The following is an 18249-nucleotide window of genomic DNA, read 5'->3' as shown; positions in this document are numbered from 1 at the left end:
ATAAACTCCTGATACGTAAGAAAAACATACTTGCAGATATCCCTGGTGCTGTGGTGTAAGCCACATGTCTGCAGAACTGAGCCGTAACTATATGAGCTGTAATATATATATATATATATATATATATATATTTTTACATATATTAGCTACTGGACATTGTGAACACGGACTGATGCACATACTGGGATGTACTAAACGATTGGGAGAATGTCCTGTGGTTTTACATTTGAACTGAACACAAACCCATCTAGTGTTTCTGAGTTTTGTACTGGCTGAAAAGTTTGAACCAAGCAGAATCTCAGGAGGTCTCTTTCCTGTCTAACATAATCGTAGTGTCTGAGCTTTAACGGAGTTCAAGCAGTTTTTCCTCCAAGATGACCGGTGAGTAGGCGAGGAACCTAGCAGGTGGGTGGAGGTAGACACGGAGCAGGTGGGTGGAGGTGGACACACAGCAGGTGAGTGGAGGTGGACACGGAGCAGGTGGGTGGAGGTGGACACACAGCAGGTGGGTGGAGGTGGACACGGAGCAGGTGGGTGGAGGTGGACACACAGCAGGTGGGTGGAGGTGGACACACAGCAGGTGGGTGGAGGTGGACACGGAGCAGGTGTCTGAATGAGATGCCCCTGTGCTGCAGTTGTGCACGGAGCTTCATGTGCAGTCAAAACCACAGGAGCACTGAGGAGCCATGGTGTCCAAACACCCAGTGAAGCTTCCCAGAACACAACCACAGACAGCACATTACCAGCATTGGAGACAGGCCAAGCGCTAGAAGTCTTTATTTGTTTTGGGGGGGTTGTTTGTTCAGTTTTTTTTCATTTTTGTCATTATTTTTGGCTCGTGTGCAAAAGCTACGTCCTTATTCAGATTCAGGATATCCATCACCCGGGAGACAGCTAAATGTCAAAAACAGGAAACAAAAACAACAATATGAACGATAAAAAAAAATACCAAATACAAGTTCTGGTCCATGTTCTGGGTATTTAACAGAAACACTTCTGATATTCCACTGTAGTTGAAACTGAACATGGTTCATTGTGCATAAAATGACACTCATATATTGTTCAGTGGAAACATTGTTAAACACAATGTCATGATTATAGTTTACCAATAAAAACATGTACACGGGTAAAATAGATCAGGACTGAGTTTCAAGATTCTATCCAGCTAAAGAAATAAACATCTCATGTCACAAAAGCAACGTCCATAACAGTTCAATTTATTGTTTAACAATCACAATTTTGGTATAGCAAATCAAAACAAAATTATAAATTATGAGTAATCAATATGAAGCCTGTTTACTTCTCAATCATAGGAATACATAACATTCAAGATTTAAGTTAATAAAGTCAAGCTACTGTGTAAATACACCACGAGCATGCACAATATTGAATCATTGATAGTATCATTGTAATTATCTTACACTGACAAAACAGTATAGTTGGCAAGTGCAAAAATAAATTAAACACAGAACCACAAACTTTGAAGCTGCAATATTTTTCTTATTTTCTATTTTTTTAACAGATAGGTCTCTCTGCCTCTGCTCACATCTGACCTTCAAAACAGTCTATGGTTCCAGTACCAGCAGATATGATGACTCATCATTACTTGGTTTGATTAAATATCGTATATTTCGATGCTCCTGGAGATCCCACGATTACTGCAGGCCATGATGATTAAATCTCACATATTCCCATGTTAGTGAACACCGCTGTTCTGACAGCACACTGCTAACTAATTTGCTTTGTCCATGTTAAGCCTTTAATTTTGAATCTAATACTGGAACCATTTCGAACTCTTTTGCAAACTTCTCATTCAAGTGTATTTTTTCTTTAACAGATCACTCTCTTTTTCAAATGCTTTTCTACTACCTCACAAACATAAATAAGCAGCATCCCTTTGAACTACATCAGTCTCTATGCCAGTATGCGGCTGCCATTCCAGACCAACAGCGACCCCTGCTGGCTGACTGACTGACTGACACTTTCAGTGGGTTTTGGCGAATGTCAAAGAGAACCAAGAAGACAGAGGCCTGTTCAGCTGTATATATTCTGTATATAGTCAAACTAAGACTTCAGCCCCCCCCGCCCCCCTTTTCTTCACCCTCGATATTTTTTTCTTTTAACTCGTGGAAAAATAAAGAGCGGTAGCTGCAGGGGACACCACGACCAAGCGGCTACCACAGTTCACCAGCCGATTCATTTTGGATTTTTTCCCGAGTAGGGGTCTGCTTCTTTAATTGTTGCCCTCACCGCCCTCGTCGTCTTGCTGGTCGCTCGTCCACAGTGTGAGGTTGTCACGGAGCAGTTGCATGATGAGGGTGGAGTCTTTGTAGGAGTCCTCGTTCAGGGTATCCAACTCAGCGATGGCGTCGTCGAAGGCCGTCTTGGCCAGGTGGCAGGCCTGCTCTGGCGCGTTCTGGATCTCGTAGTAGAAGACAGAGTAGTTGAGCGCCAGGCCCAGGCGGATGGGGTGTGTGGGCTGCATGTGCTCTTTGCTGATCTCGTGCGCCTCGTTGTAAGCCTTCTCCGAGGACTCCACCACCGTGGAGCGCTTCTCTCCTGTGGCCACCTCCGCCAGGTAGCGGTAGTAATCCCCCTTCATCTTCAAGTAGAACACCTTGCTCTCGTGCTGGGTGTCGCCACAGTTCTTGATCAGGAAGTTGTCGAGCAGGTTCAGCACGTCCTGACACACAGCCTCCAGCTCCTTCTCGATCTTCTCACGGTAGGCTCGTACCATCTCGATCTTCTTCTCGTTGCCATCCGCAGAGGTTTTCTGCTCGATACTAGAAATGACCCTCCAAGAAGAACGTCGAGCACCGACGACGTTCTTGTAGGCCACTGACAGGAGGTTTCTCTCCTCGTTGGACAAAGCTTCATTCAGCTCCGTCACCTATAAAACGAAGTGGATGCAGATTAAGGAAGATGGGACAGCACCACCAGCCTGAACACCACCAGCCTGAACACCACAGCTGCTTTCATTCTTACCTTTCTTTTGATACACTAACACAACATTACAAAGACATTACTAATGAATATGCATGATGTGAGGAGACAAGCAAATGTAATCCCAGCTGTGATTGGTCCTCATGGTGCCATGGTAACATCCACATGCACAGGGTTGTCAGTTCTCCCAATACAGCTGTGCTCACAGACGGGTGAGCACTGAACGCCTGGTGCCGATTCCAGTTTCCATGGCAATCATCTCATCATGTGTTGCACTGTGAGTGTGAGAAACTGCAAACTGCTGAGTGTGTGTGTGTGTGTGTGTGTGTTTGTGTGTGTGTGTGTGTGTGTGTGTTTGTGTGTGTGTGCGTGTTTGTGTGTGTGTGTGCATGTGTGTGCACGTGTGTGTGTGTGTGTGTGTGCATGTGTGTGTGCATGTATGTGTGTGTGTGTTGGGGTAAAATGTTCCCACGGACAGTCGTAGGCAGCTGCACTGTAAGCTAAGACGCTAACTGCACTGTAAGCTAAGACGCTAACTGCACTGTAAGCTAAGACGCTAACTGCACTGTAAGCTAAGACGCTAACTGCACTTCACCTGTTACTGTGGCTTCTCACTCATCTTCTCTTATACCAAGAGAGCCACATTTCTCCTTTCAATGCTGAGTTTCAATGTAGTGCCAGAAAAGAAGAGCTTGATGTAGTTAAGGTTAACACATGGTACCCTACAAATCTCACATCTCACAGCTCACATCTCACAACTCACATGTCACATCTCACAACTAACATCTCACATCTGACAACTCACAAGTCACATCTGACAACTCACATCTCACTGAGTAATGGTGCCAGAACAAATCTGAAGTCTGATGTTCACTGCTTGTTTGTCCTACAATTACAAAAGGACAGCACAGACACGTCAGCTGTTATTACTGGGCCTGTTAAACCACATCATACTGCTGCTTACAAGTGATGCAGACAGCAGTCAGTCAGCACCGCTCACAAGCAGAGACATGAACAGACCATCAAAATCATGTAATATCTATTCATAACACTGTAGACGTAACCAAATTAACTGTGGACTTAATAATGTGCAATTTAAAAAAACTCTCAAGCAGTCTCAGTGTTTCTAAATCATGGAAATTAAATTAATAAATTAAAACTGCAACTGCATTTTAAACATGTGCATAAAACTCTAATTATGCAGTGGTGTGTCTAAGAGTCAACAATAGAGTCAACAATAGAGTGAACAATAGCTCACTTATTGAAAAATGTAAAAAGTTTAATGTTATTAATGGGGAACGAATAAAGACATGAACATGATGGTAAAGACCATTTCAACCGGAACCTGAGTGAGTATAAAAATGATAAATGCACTAATAGTTCTGTCATGCCCTCCGTCCCCTGTCATACTGGGATGGGCATGTTTTGGTTCTGAGAGCATTATGTATAAAAGCTTCCTCCTCCAGTGGAATTTTCAAGTCAATAAATGTATAACAGCTGGTCTCTTTGACCATTAATTCAGTGTAACAGCATAGCCAGAAAGCAATTCACCAGTAACCCTGAAGCTAAAAGTGCTTTTATACATAGGACTAATGCTGAAGCTAACGGCTTTTAGACACAACTCACCGAGACTCACTGAGACTCACTGAGACTGAATTATAGGTATTTGAGTGCAACAATGTATTACTGTTCTTACTGCTATCAGCCTAATCTGACCAGCATTTAGCAACAGTGTTATAATGCAGTACTTCTACTGTCAAGCATTTACCAGTGTTTACCAATATTTTTTACTTTATGCTATTATCTAACAAACTATTCAAACTATAGTATGAGCAGTTCTTTGGGAGGTGAGAGGTGGTTTTGAACACAAATGGGCATGATAGTTTTTATCTTGGGATAATAACAAGTATCAGTTTGCTGAGTGTTGGTCTGTGGACCTATTGAGCTGCAGACGTAGGAGTGGTGTGGTGTGCAGGAAAACACTCAACACCATGCGTTGTCCTAACGTAGGTGCTGGGTGTAATCCCAGAGTGAGGGATCGGCCACTGGGAGCACCAGCATCCTGCAGACACCACGTGGACGGCGCTGGTCTCAGTACTGTAACACTAACTCATGAGGACATGGACCACCTCTGCAAAAAAGTTCTGAAAGAATCATTTCAATCATTTGCAAACAATGACTGTGTATGTTGGCCTCACTGCAAACTGTCACCCTGTTCACTGGAATGAACATATATGGAGAATTTAAGAATGACAATGATGTATAAATCAATTTTTTCTATAAAAACACACAAGCCTGTCCTGATATCCACTCTGACACTTTAACTACTGGAAGACATGCAGACATTCATATCACCCTAGGCTCCTGTTGAGGCCTTCTGAGGGTTGCTTTTTTTGGCATTATTGCCAATTAATTGTGCAAAATTTGGCTTATAAAACATACAGAAGGCTTGCATGCCACTGTACAATGGCCAATATATATAGAAGATAATTCCAGCGGTAGATGTAGAGCTAGAAATAAATAGCATATTTGTACAGGAACCTCCAGAGAAAAGTGTACAAACATCCTGTGGCTTGAAGAAAAACAAATACTTTTGTTTTCAGTACAAGGATCAGAGTGTTTATGTCATGGGTCATACACAAGCCAAGCAGCCGTGAAGTTAGTTGTTTGGTTTTTTGACATAGCATTTTTATTTGTTCTTAAAAACCAATAAATACAAAATCTAATGTGAGCACTGGTGTTCTCAGATACAGTAGCCTGGTGTAGTATCTGGTGATGCCTAAACAAATGTAGCCAGTGGTGGAATCAAATGATTCAGAGGTTCGAAATGTGACTTGTGAAACGTGATTAGATTTTATTATCAATGTATATCGGTACCATAAAACCAACATTTCTAGTATATTCAGGACAGTGAGTTACCACTAAGGCATGTCTGACTCTGAGCATCTCAAGAACAGGGAAAAAATACACCATAGCTAAAAAGACATGATGTCAACGTTTAACAAGGCAGAGGGGTGGGGAGTGCGGGGGGGGGGGGGGGCATCTTTGGCCTGTGTGGCAATGACACCAGTGTCACTCACTTGTGAGCGAGGCAAAGATCAAATTAAAATGCATGTGTCCTCGCCCTTTCTTGCCTGAATAAAACTTTCATGGACCTTCAAAGCAAAAGGGGTGTTAATGTGAATATTTCTTCTCCTAATTCTGCACACCTAAAAGCCCTTGCTTGATAATTGGGTCATAAGCCATACATGGCAAAACAGCTTACTGCATCTATTAAGGTCATTCAGTGGATGATGGCTCCTTTTCATGTATGTCACAAAACTATGCAATTTATATGACAAACTTCAAATTTCATGCTACAATATTATGCAAATATGGGATTATAATAAACACTTTTTGCGGTAAAATTTGATCAAATATGGCCATAGACAAAAACAAAGCGTGCAATAAGCACCCTGAGTCCCACTGCAATATGACAAGGATGGAACGTTCTGGAAGGAATTCTACTGCCTCTAACGTTTGTTTAGAGGAAAAATAGCTCGCATTTGTGGGTTAAAAAGACGAACGTCGAAAGACATTAATAAAATTGTGCTCGTGAATTAAAAACCTGCATTGAGGCAAAGCCTTCAGTCCAGATGACAGAAATCTGGTGTTTTTTGGGTGTATCTTTTGTCTGGCCAGTGGCCAGATGTGGCTACTTAAACGTTTAAAAGGTTTTTTCTTTTCATTTTTACGGTAGCAACCTTCTCTCAAATGACAATGAATGAATGAGGTGCCAACCAATACGAAAGTGAGGTCAGCAGCAATTTTTCAGCGACGAAATGTTGATTTTCTTTAGGTGTAGAGGTCAAAGCAGTGTTGAAACATTTCAGGACATTTGCTTGTCGCCTCATTCATTTTATTGTAAGCTGGTCTATGGCACGAGGCACCGCCCAAGGAACACACGGTCTACACCCAGTCGGGTTTGTGCCGTAGTTTCCATCGTAAATTGACATCCAAAAGCAATTTGTGAGACTTAATGTGCAATGCATCTGTTTGTAATTCCCACCACATAATATAAACCAGATTATTTACATAGTCCAAGTGCATGTAGATCCAGACATATCTGGTATCAGAACATCACCCAGAAGGTTCTAAAAGCTTTTCTGGTAACCCACCAATTTCTTTTGACAGCAAAACGATTAAACAATATAGAAAGGTCGTTATTACCACCAGAATAAATGAGGGATGACTTACCGATTTCATGGCCGCTGCCATGTCGTCATATCTCTCTGCCTGTTCAGCTAACCGAGCTTTTTGAACCAGCTGCTCGCGATCGACCATGTTTTAAATTTTGTTGCTTACAATTTATTGAACCGTTTGTGTGAGATTCTAATTTTCTTGTTTTCTGCTCGGTGTAATTCAGTGCACGAGCACCGCTCTGCAGCTGTTCCGTGCTATCTGCGCTCGTGCCGACGGGACACCCGCACCCCTCCTCGCGCCCCTCCTCGCGCTCCAGGACTACGTCAGCGTTCTAAAAAGGTGGGTGCCTCGCTCGTGATGTAACAGTCCTTATATGGACGCCCAGGGGCCCATGAATCATGGCTGATAACGAATCTGATGTGTTTCGAAAGGACGAATCCAGAGCTTTTCGTCCTCTCTAGGGATTTGGAAACGACAAACAAGATCTGAAAGTACTGAGGGATCGTTAGTTAATGTTTGTATTAGAAATGACATATTGCATACTGCATTCAGTATGTACTGTATACTACACACTACTCTCCTGAATATCATGCTGTAGGCCTATATTATTCAATATGACGCTTAGCAGCTCTGTAATGCAGCTACCTAATTTTCTAGTTACCAGAGGGAAAGGGCTCAATTTGAAAAATTTGAGCCTCAGTATCCCCCCCAGAAGAGCTGGAAGAGGTGGGATAAATCTGGGACTCTTAGGCTATTGTGTGGTGGTGGAGGACGTGATTAACACATGCGGTTGGAATGATGGTGGGCCAACCTGCTTTACACATGAATCACCTCTTCTGTTTACATTTACAAAACTCAAACCACACACCAAAGCTTATCCCTGGTCTCTCTCTCTCTCTCTCTCTCTGTGTGTGTGTGTGTGTGTGTGTGTGTGTGTGTGTGTGTGTGTGTGTGTGTGTGTGTGTGTGTGTGTGTGTGTGTGTCTTATATCTCCAACGAGTCACACTTAGCTGAGCTGGGTGTATTACAATTACAGCTTTGTATCTTATGTTAGGCATGGTATTTGTTCACTTTCTTAAAGTATACAACCTGTTAGTAACAGAGTTTCATGTTTCCTTTATGTATCAATTTTATCACCCACTATGCACTTCTGTAAATGGAAACTATTTATGCAACACCACCATCATCCTCAACTACAATAAACAATAAATTCCCCAATGATTCTTCTTCACATTATGAAACAGCCATTATACTGACACCTTGTGGCCTGGATGTTTCAGATATTCTGTACTCCATGAAATGAAAAAAAAATGAAATGAAATGTGCCATATTTGTCAATTGTGAATTTACTCCCCAATCAAAATTTGTCCTCCGCATTTACCCATCTGTGCAATTAGAACACACACACAAACACACACTAGTGATTACTAGGGGGCTGTGGATCACACGTGCCCAGAGCGGTGGGCAGCCCTAGCCCGGTGCCCGGGGAGCAGTTGGGTTTAGGTGCCTTGCTCAAGGGCACCCCAGTCATGGCCTCAGGTCTGGGAATCAAACCCACGACCCTCCGGTCACAAGACCAGTTCCCTACCACAAGACCATGGCTGCCATCTGGGGACTCTGGGCAGGAGTATTGGTTAGGCTAATAATTTTGTTATTTATTAAATGTCATGTGCTTACAGTGCTGTCACAGGCTGGTTAAACAGTTGTTAAAGTTCAGAGGACAGGTAAAGATTGCTCTGAAACTACATCTTTATCAGAATACAGGCTAGCTGGGCTAACAGCTAGCTCTGTTTACAGCTAAGTCTACTCACAGCTAACTACTAACAGCTAGCTCTGTTTACAGCTAACTCCCAGCTAACTACTAACTTTTAGCTCGGTTTACAGCTAACTACTCACACCAATCTACTAACAGCTAGCTCTAGAGCTAGTTTTGCTTGGCCGTGTTCAGAGTGCACAGTTTAGCTAATCAGCGGGGACACACAACACAGGTGAAGTCCAACGTCACAGTGTCACAAATGTCCCTTAAACAGGGCTCTCAAGTCTTGGATTCATGCCAGAGTGTGAGAGTTGTTGACCGGTGGGGGGGGGTGGGTGGCGAACGTCAGTTGTTGAGCGGGGGTGGGGGGGGGGGGTGTAATATACCTTGTATATCGCGATCGATCGCCAGTGGAGGGCGACATAGATATGGATCGGAGGTAAATAAACTAGATTTTTTTTCTCGCCGTGTGAAATCGGAGGTGTGGCGTGTAAGCGTGTGAAGACGGTCAAATGCGTGTGTCACATGCTCAATGCGTGAGACTTGAGAGCCCTGCCCTTAAATCTGATGCAGACTTTCCTTCTAGTGCCACTGCGTCTTTTTATGTCTGGAAGTTGTTACGAAAAAGACGTTTATTCAAGTGTACTATTAGTATACTTCTTTTAAACTAAAGAATAAGCAAGTATACTTTTAGTTTACTTTTTATGTACTCGGGGTTGCCAACTTTTCAAGATCGCTTGGAGTGAGATTTGATCCTGGAGGAGGTGGCGAGTGTAAATTGTCTATTGATCTATTGATCGCCGGTGGTTGGCGCCAGAGCGAACTAGTAACTCATTGAATCATAGATGTGGATCAGAGGTAAATAAACTAGATTTTTTTTTCGGCGTGAGAAATCGGAAGTGTGGCGTGAGAGCGTGTGAAGACGGTCAAATGCGTGTGTCTCACGCTCAATGCGTTATACTTAAGTATACTTGGCTTATACTGACAAGTATACATAATAGTTTAAGTATATGTGGCCTTTACTAGGACTGGGCGATATATCGAGATTTTGAGAAATATTGATATATTTTCATACGAGATATAAGATGAGACAATATCATTTATATCGATATAGTCTATGTTGCGTTAGTTACACGTGTAATGGGTTGCGTCTGAAACCGCATACTTCCATACTGAATAGTCAGTGTTGTGCCAGATTTTCTGAACTAGTTCAAGTTCAGTTCATACATGCTCAAAGGGAAGTTCACATTCAAAGTTCACAATTTTAATTCTGAACTAGTTCAAAGTTCAGTTCATTTTACTTTTTTTGTGAGATATTCAAATAAATGTTTTTAAATGTGTGAAATGTTTGAAAATATATCAAACTTGTTTTCAACATTCTGTCTTGTGATTTTGTAAATGCATCACACTCTTGTGTACATACAGTAAACTTTAAGAATACTTTAAGGAGTATATTTCAAGTAAACTGTCACGGTGAGGCGGCCCCCTACCGGCCGCCTCCGTCCACAGCGGCTGTGTTGTTGTTGTTTTGTGACGTCGTGTACGCCCCTCAGGTGGGCGGAGCCCGTGATCCGTTCCCACCTGATGGTCGTTTGTCTGTCTATATATGTCTTGTCTTTGTACCAGTTGACCGCTGGTCATTATATCCTTAATTCGGATCTTTTGCACGGGTTTTAGGTTTGCACACTTTATATTAAACCACCCTTTTTCCCTGAGACTTGGCGTGATCGCTTCCTTTTTGTTGCTCACACCTGCCCGTCACAGAATGACCAGCCACCCTTCGGAAGCCGCCGAGTCTCTTTTACTTTCTCCTTCGTTCGTGGTCATGTCTCGTGGTAAGTGTTTGTCTGCGTGGTGTCTGATTGAAGAGATCCGCCGTGCTTTTGTGTTGTTTGTGGCACGGCGAGGGACAGGGCTCTCGCTCTGGAAATACTCTTCGTGTTTGTTGTTTGTTTGTTTGTGTGAAGAGATCCGCTGTGCCCATGTGTTGTGGTAGTGGCACGGCGAGGGACAGGACTGTCGTCCTGGAAATACTCTTCTTGTGTGGTGTTAGTGTGTCCAGGTAACGGACGGGAGGATCCGTGTGCGTGCGCGTGTGTTATATGTTGAGTGTTTTGTGTGTGTGACGCGCTCGCCGCTCGTCACTGTCGCCTCGCTCCCCGTGTGTCGTGTGTTTTTTATGTGGGGAGCGACTGCGACTCTGAGCGGCGCGTCACCATCGTTTGTGTAGTGCACGCAAGTATCGGTCCCGTTCGTTCAATGTCTGCGCACTAAGTTCTGTTTGTCGAGTCTTTGTGTGTATGTTTTGTCCTAGCGTGTTGTCTACTGTTAAGTGTAATTCCACGCTTGCTCCTCCCCTTAAATGTGTGTTTGGGAGGGGGGCGGTTGTGGTCCCGTGCCACTGGGTATGGCACGGAGGGCGTCTGAGGCGCGTTTGTGTTCTATGTTGGGGTGTGTGTGTGTGTGTGTGTGTGTGTGTGTGTGTGAGTGCTGTTTCTGTGCAGGTGCTTCCCCTTGGCGGTGTCGTGGTGTTCCTGGACCTTGTGGGGGTCTCCACCTGGCAGGAGCCCCCTTGTGTTGTGGGGTGACCGGAGCCCGGTCGTGAAGAGCCCCTCCCTAGAGGGCTGGGGCCCCCGGATGTTTGGGGACCATGGGGCTCCGGTCTGAAAAGCTCCTGCTGGGGATGGAGATCCTCCCTCCTGCCCGGGGTGACCAGGAGGCCCTTGGGGCTGCCCCCTAGCCCGCGTCGGGGGCGCTCTGGGCCTCGGTCTCTGGAGCTCCTGGGTTGGGTGGAGGAGTCCACCTTGTGATGAGGGACCCCGGGAGGGGTTGGCTCCCCCAGGAGGCTGGGGTGACCCCTAGCAGAAGGCAGGGGTCAGCTCTGGGAGGAGGTAGGTCCAGGAGGTGAAGAAGCCACGCCTCGGGGAGGTAACCTGCACACACACATACGCTAAGGACGACACAGGAGCCATAGCTCCTCGTCCTCACACCTGTGGGGCTCACCGGCCAAGGGCCGGTTAGGGCGCAAGGGCCCTGTGACCGACCGGGGCGTGGTTATGTGTTGTTAACGGCCCGGTCGGTCCAGGGTCCCACCCAGGGAGGTGAGCTGACTAATGTTATGTGTTTTGTGTTTCAGCTCGTGGACTGCAGGAGGTGTGTCCCTGCCTGTCCTTGCCTTCCTGCCCCTTCGTGTTGTTGTGCAGCCGCTGTGTGCCACACACCCAGTGGAGGGGAGTGCGGCTTGGTGGGGGGGTCTGTCACGGTGAGGCGGCCCCCTACCGGCCGCCTCCGTCCACAGCGGCTGTGTTGTTGTTGTTTTGTGACGTCGTGTACGCCCCTCAGGTGGGCGGAGCCCGTGATCCGTTCCCACCTGATGGTCGTTTGTCTGTCTATATATGTCTTGTCTTTGTACCAGTTGACCGCTGGTCATTATATCCTTAATTCGGATCTTTTGCACGGGTTTTAGGTTTGCACACTTTATATTAAACCACCCTTTTTCCCTGAGACTTGGCGTGATCGCTTCCTTTTTGTTGCTCACACCTGCCCGTCACATAAACTAAATAAATAAATAGTAAACTACAAGTAATATGCCAAGCAAACTTAAAATAAACTAGTGGTTTAGCTGTCATATTTAATAGTAAATATACTATCAGTGAAATTACAATTCAGAAAACAGTTCACTGTGAATGCATGGCAGTTAAAACATCTGGTTACAACTCATCTGTACTTTTGTTAGTTTACCGCCCCCCTAACAGCTCGGTCTCTGACTTCTTGCAAGAACTTGGTGAAGTCCTTTCCACTCTCAGTCCTCTATCAAATTCTCTGGTTACTCTTGGTGACTTCAACATCCATATTGACTCTGTCTCTTCCGGTTCTCTTGACTTTTCATCACTGTTAAGCTGTTTTGAGTTGCATCAGCTTGTTGATTTTCCTACCCATAAACATGGTCACATTCTGGATTTAATTTGTTCCACTCCTGGAACTATTACCAATGTGGTGGGTCATGACACTGGGGTATCTGACCATCTGTTTATCACTTCATGTCTCTCTCCTAGCACTCTGCCTCCTTCCTCCAAAACACTTCTCACCTACCGTAAACTTACATCTATAAACTCTTCGGTGTTCTTCTCTGCCCTGAAATCATCTCCTTTTCCCACTATTCCCTCTATTCCCAATCTTGACACTGCCCTATCAGTCTACAATCATTCCCTCTCTGACACTCTGAACTCCTTAGCACCTGTCATAACTCAATATGTTCCCTCCACCCATGTGTCACCCTGGTTCACACCTGACCTACGTGTTCTAAAGACTACGGGCAGGCGTCTTGAGCGGCTTTATAAGAAAACTGGTTTGCCTGTTCATCACCAGGCTTATATTGACCATCTGACCAAATATAAGGATGCCTTAAACTCAGCCCGTGCTCTATACTACACGTCTGCAATAAATAACTCTGGTTCCGACCCCAAACGACTATTTAAAATTGTTAATAATCTACTGCGTCCCCCTTCATCTCCACTGGCCCCTACATCCGATCAATGTAACACATTTCTTAGTTTTTTTACTAACAAAGTCTCAGTTATCTACCAGGACTTGTTGAAGGTTCAATCACATAGTTCTTCTTTCTCCACTTCCTCCCAGATGACTGTCTCACCCTCTCTGTCATTCTCCACCTTTTCTTTAGTTAGCTCTGATCTTATAATTAAACTCCTCACCAGTTCCAAGTCTACTACTTGCATTCTTGATCCCATACCTACATCACTGCTAAAACAGGGCGTCTCTTCTCTTTCCTCCTCTATCTGTCATCTTGTTAATCTTTCTCTTGTTTCTGGTCACGTTCCATTAGATCTAAAGACATCTGCCATCACCCGGTTATCAAAAAACAAAATCTTGACACTACTGTTTTAAATAATTATCGCCCAATATCTAATCTACCATTTCTCTCAAAGATCCTTGAACGTGTGGTGGCCTCCCAACTACTCCAGTACATGTCTTCCAATAATCTTTTTGATATTTTCCAGTCTAGTTTCTGTGCTCAGCACAGCACTGAGACTGCCATTGTTTATGTGCTAAATGACCTTCTTCTCTCCTCTGATAATGGCCATGCCTCTCTTCTTCTACTCCTCGATCTCACTGCTGCCTTCGATACAGTCAATCATTCAATACTGCTCTCACGGCTCCGTGATCTTGGGTTTTCTGGCACCGTTATTTCTTGGTTCACTTCATACCTCTCGGATAGGCGTCAGTTTATACGCTTGGGTAATAGTAAATCTGATTTAGCTCCGGTTGCTCAGGGTGTTCCTCAGGGCTCAGTGCTAGGACCACTGCTTTTTACTATTTATATTCTGCCACTCGGTGAGTTGTTACGACAGTATGGATTAAAATATCATCTCTATGCTGATGACACTCAGCTTTATCTCAGCTTTAAGCCTCATGCACCTTTCCCACCCCCATCCATCACTAAATGTATATCTGACCTCAACCTGTGGCTACATGCCAATTTTCTTTTATTAAATGCCCATAAGACTGAGTTTCTTATTATTGGCACTAAGTCTATGGCCCTTCCCCTTGCCAATGCATCACTTACTGTTGCTGGTTTGCCGGTCAAATCATCACCTGTTGCACGTAATCTTGGGGTTCTGTTTGATCCGACTCTTTCATTCGAACCTCAGATACGTTCACTCACTAAATCAGCCTTCCTTCAACTCCGCAATATCTCCCGCCTACGCTCATTTCTGTCTCCTACATCTGCTGAAACCTTGGTTCATGCTCTCATCACTTCCAAACTAGACTACTGCAACTCTCTCTTCTATGGTCTTCCCTCTAAGTCTCTTCGGTCCCTTCAGACTGTTCAGAATGCTGCTGCTCGTGTTCTGACCCAGTCAAGGAAGTACGACCATATAACACCTGTCTTAGAGCGTCTTCATTGGCTTCCGATAAGTCTCCGTATCCAGTACAAAATTCTAGTACTTACTTTCAAAGCACTCTCTGGTTTGGCTCCCATATATCTGGCTAATCTTTTGCACCGCTATGTCCCTACTCGCCGGCTTCGGTCATCTGACACTGGACTCTTAGTTGTTCCCAGATTCAAGTTAAGCACCATGGGTGGTCGATCTTTCAGTGTGGCGGCTCCGACTCTCTGGAACTCTCTTCCCCTCTCCCTCCGTCTCTTACCATCTCTTAACGCATTCAAGGCTCAACTAAAGACCCACCTATTTAATCAACATTTTCTCACAACTTCCTCAACTTAGGTCTGTTCTATGGGATTTTCTTTTTTCTTTTTTATTGTCTGTTCTTGTCTGTGTTTTTGTTTTTTGTATTTCTCTGTACAGCGTCCTTGGGTACTTTGAAAGGCGCTATAGAAGTGGAAATTATTATTATTATTATTATTAGTGAAATAACCAATGTTTATAAAAGTATACTTAAAGTATACAATAAAAAATAGACTATATATATAACTAGTACAATGGCAGTATATTGATAAGTGTACTTGTGGTATAATTTAAGCATATGAGAGGGATATATCAAGTACATTGATAGCATATAGATGAGTATACTAGTTTTATACTATAAAGTGTACTTTTGACAACTTAAAATGAACTTTAAAGTATACTTTTATAAACTAGAAATGTTCCAATTTAGTCTGAAAAAGTATTAAATTGGTACACTTTCTAGTACTCTTAAAGTATATTGTCTGTAGTATACTACTTTTTGCTAAGAGCTGGCAGTTTGTGTCCCATTTCATATAACCAAATAACAAAGTTTTGTGTGTATTCTTAAACAGGCAGAAAAACGTATTCTTAGTGGATTAAGTCCAGGGAGATAATTGTGGTAACCACTGTTCAGGTTTTAAAAAATGTAGGGGGCAGTCTCTCCTAAGCAGCAGTGTGTAGACACCTGCTAGGAAGAAAACTGGCTAAAAATGTAGGATTGGAGTGGATATGTATCTGTACCCAGAAGTCTTAAATGTGGCTGAACCAGTTGTCATGGGACCATGGACACAAAAAATGTGGTATGGTCCAAAGTTGTGTTTTTTCTTGTTCGTCCCTTCAGTTATGTCTCCAATGTTGAAGCAGAAAAGATTATCGAGGTGAGGAAGATTTCGAACTCTCAAAATCATGTGATTCACATATACTCATTGTCAGGCACACAGGCAATCTCTCATGATTTTTTTCATGAAAAGACTCAGCAAGGAGTTGAGAAGTCAGCCTATGTAAAAACCTCAAGGCCTAACCAGCCTAATTAGACTGGTTTAGAGGATCGGCTCCATCTAGTGGTGGCTGGTGGTGTAGTTCAGGAGCCAATAGTTTGATAACTGACTCCCATTCATTAAAAATACACAAGACACAAGAACATAAATAGTGTGTGTGTTGTGTGTCTGCAAGAGAGAGATAGCAGGCTACAGAATTGTCAAAGAGGAAAAACTGTGACAACGGGTGTACAAACCAATACACTCCGCGTCAGAAAATGAAGAGAGAAGTAGACCCAAGTGCCGTCTAAAGCAGGCAGGATAAAACACCAGTAAACTAAGGCTGTTTGCATGTAACAAACACACACACAGGCAAACAGAAACAGTGACTATAGAACCAAACTGCATGTACATAAAAAAACACACACAGTAGTAAGAATGAAACTCAAAGGATGTAGAAAACTCAATGCGCAAAACAGAACTCAACCGTAAAAACCCAGGAGAAAAACCAACAGAAAATAAACATGGAATACTCGACACGTAAAAGATAAAGCTCAACCGTTTAGACATGGTAGGAAAATAATAAAAGCAACAGAAAGAACGCGGAAAAAACTCAACGAAAACGAAACTAAGGACACCAGGGGAAGTAACTGACACCAGGCGGCAACAAAACAAAATCCTTCCAAAAATAAATGGGGCATTCATGGTCTGGTGGTAGGGAACTGGTCTTGTGACCGGAGGGTTAGGGTGACCTGAGGCCATTACTGGGGTGCCCTTGAGAAAGGCACCTAACTGCAACTGGCCAACACTCTGTGCACCACAGCCGCCTAGTAATCTCTTGTGTGTGTGTGTGTGTGTGTGTGTGTGTGTGTGTGTGTGTGTGTGTGTGTGTGTGTGTGTGTGTTCTAACTGCACAGATGGATAAAAACAGAACTAATACTAATACCATCATACTAAGAAAGCAGGCTGTTCACAGAACTGTTTTCCCTCAGAAGCTAAAATTCTACCTATCAGTAAATTCCTGTTTTTGTCACTTCCTTTGAATAATAAGATATTACATATGTTTGTGTTTAAATATTTCTGAGGTTTTGCTACACCTAATCTTCATAATGCTGTTTGGAGTGACATGCCAACTGTCAGTATGTTTCTGAAGTGCTTAAGAGTTTATTGTGTAGTGCTCAAATTTTTCACCAAGCCACAAAAGAGAAGATGTAGGTGGTATCTTAGGCCTGTATCTTGTTCTGTATTTTTGATTAACTATATCTGTATGCCTGGCTGTCTAGACATGCCCAAACAAGACAAGCCCAAATCTCAAGTCAATATTTATAAGCAAGAATGTGTGTGTGTGTGTGTGTGTGTGTGTGTGTGTGTGTGTGTGTGTGTGTGTGTGTGTGTGTGTGTGTGTGTGTGTGTGTGTGCGTGCGCGTGCGTGCGTGCATGCGTGTGTGTGTGTCTGCAGAGAAAAGGAGGGTGCGGATGGGGAGAACACAGAAGAAGAGATTACCTGATTTCACTTGGACTTTTAACTGCATGAACAATGACCATATCACTGCATGCCTGTCCTTAAGACTAAAATAAATCTTTGTCACTTTCTTGGAATAGTCAGAATAGTACAGAGGTCTCTGGAAAAATGTTTCTGATGTTTTGCTATGCCTTACCTTCTTCGTAACTCTGTTTCTGTGGTCTGCTGATTGTCCATCTGAGGTGATTCTGTGAGGTACTTCTTTACCAAGTCACTCAGGCTGGAGGTGGACACCAGTGCTGAAGCAGTGTGACTCCAGGACGAAGATCGTAACGAAGATCGTGATGCATGTGTAATTCAAATCACTAATACATCAGAACTTCACTATTCATTCACTATTGTCAGCACGGAATTATGACAACTCCTGCACCTGATTTGCTGGTTCTAGGGTTAGGGTTCGAGAAGCCTTCTTCCCCATTGGTTAGGGTTAGAGGAGCCTTCTTCCCCATTGGTTAGTCTAACTGAAGCCGCCACTCTTCCTTTATGGCATTTTTATTGTATTGTCCTTGTCAGCTCCTAAAGTTTTAACTTGAATATAACAAAACCAACAACAAATGAGAGAGTTTAGGGTTAGAAGTTAGAGGTTAGGGTTAGGGTTAGAGGTTAGAGGTTAGGGCTGGGGGTTAGGGTTAGGTTCTGCATCTGGTCTGGATGACAAGC

General features: G+C 43.6%; 1 protein-coding gene and 1 long non-coding RNA gene across 2 annotated transcripts; one reads left to right on the top strand and one right to left on the bottom strand.

Annotated features, from left to right (window-relative positions):
* Positions 1 to 760: 760 nt before the first annotated feature.
* LOC143477687 (14-3-3 protein gamma-1-like) lies at positions 761 to 7411 on the bottom strand. The gene is made up of 2 exons (XM_076976408.1): positions 7180 to 7411; positions 761 to 2890 (listed from the first exon to the last, which is right to left on the bottom strand). Exons 1-2 carry the CDS (start codon positions 7264 to 7266, stop codon positions 2234 to 2236), a joined length of 744 nt encoding a protein of 247 aa, XP_076832523.1. The 5' UTR covers positions 7267 to 7411; the 3' UTR covers positions 761 to 2233.
* Positions 7344 to 18172, top strand: LOC143477688 (uncharacterized). The gene is made up of 3 exons (XR_013121608.1): positions 7344 to 7464; positions 7783 to 7926; positions 17527 to 18172. It is a non-coding gene; the product is annotated as an uncharacterized LOC143477688 (long non-coding RNA).
* Positions 18173 to 18249: the final 77 nt, after the last annotated feature.

Source organism: Brachyhypopomus gauderio, chromosome 16 (genome assembly GCF_052324685.1).
Source record: "Brachyhypopomus gauderio isolate BG-103 chromosome 16, BGAUD_0.2, whole genome shotgun sequence".
Taxonomy (NCBI): Eukaryota; Metazoa; Chordata; class Actinopteri; order Gymnotiformes; family Hypopomidae; genus Brachyhypopomus; species Brachyhypopomus gauderio.
This window is presented reverse-complemented; position numbering and strand designations above follow the sequence as displayed.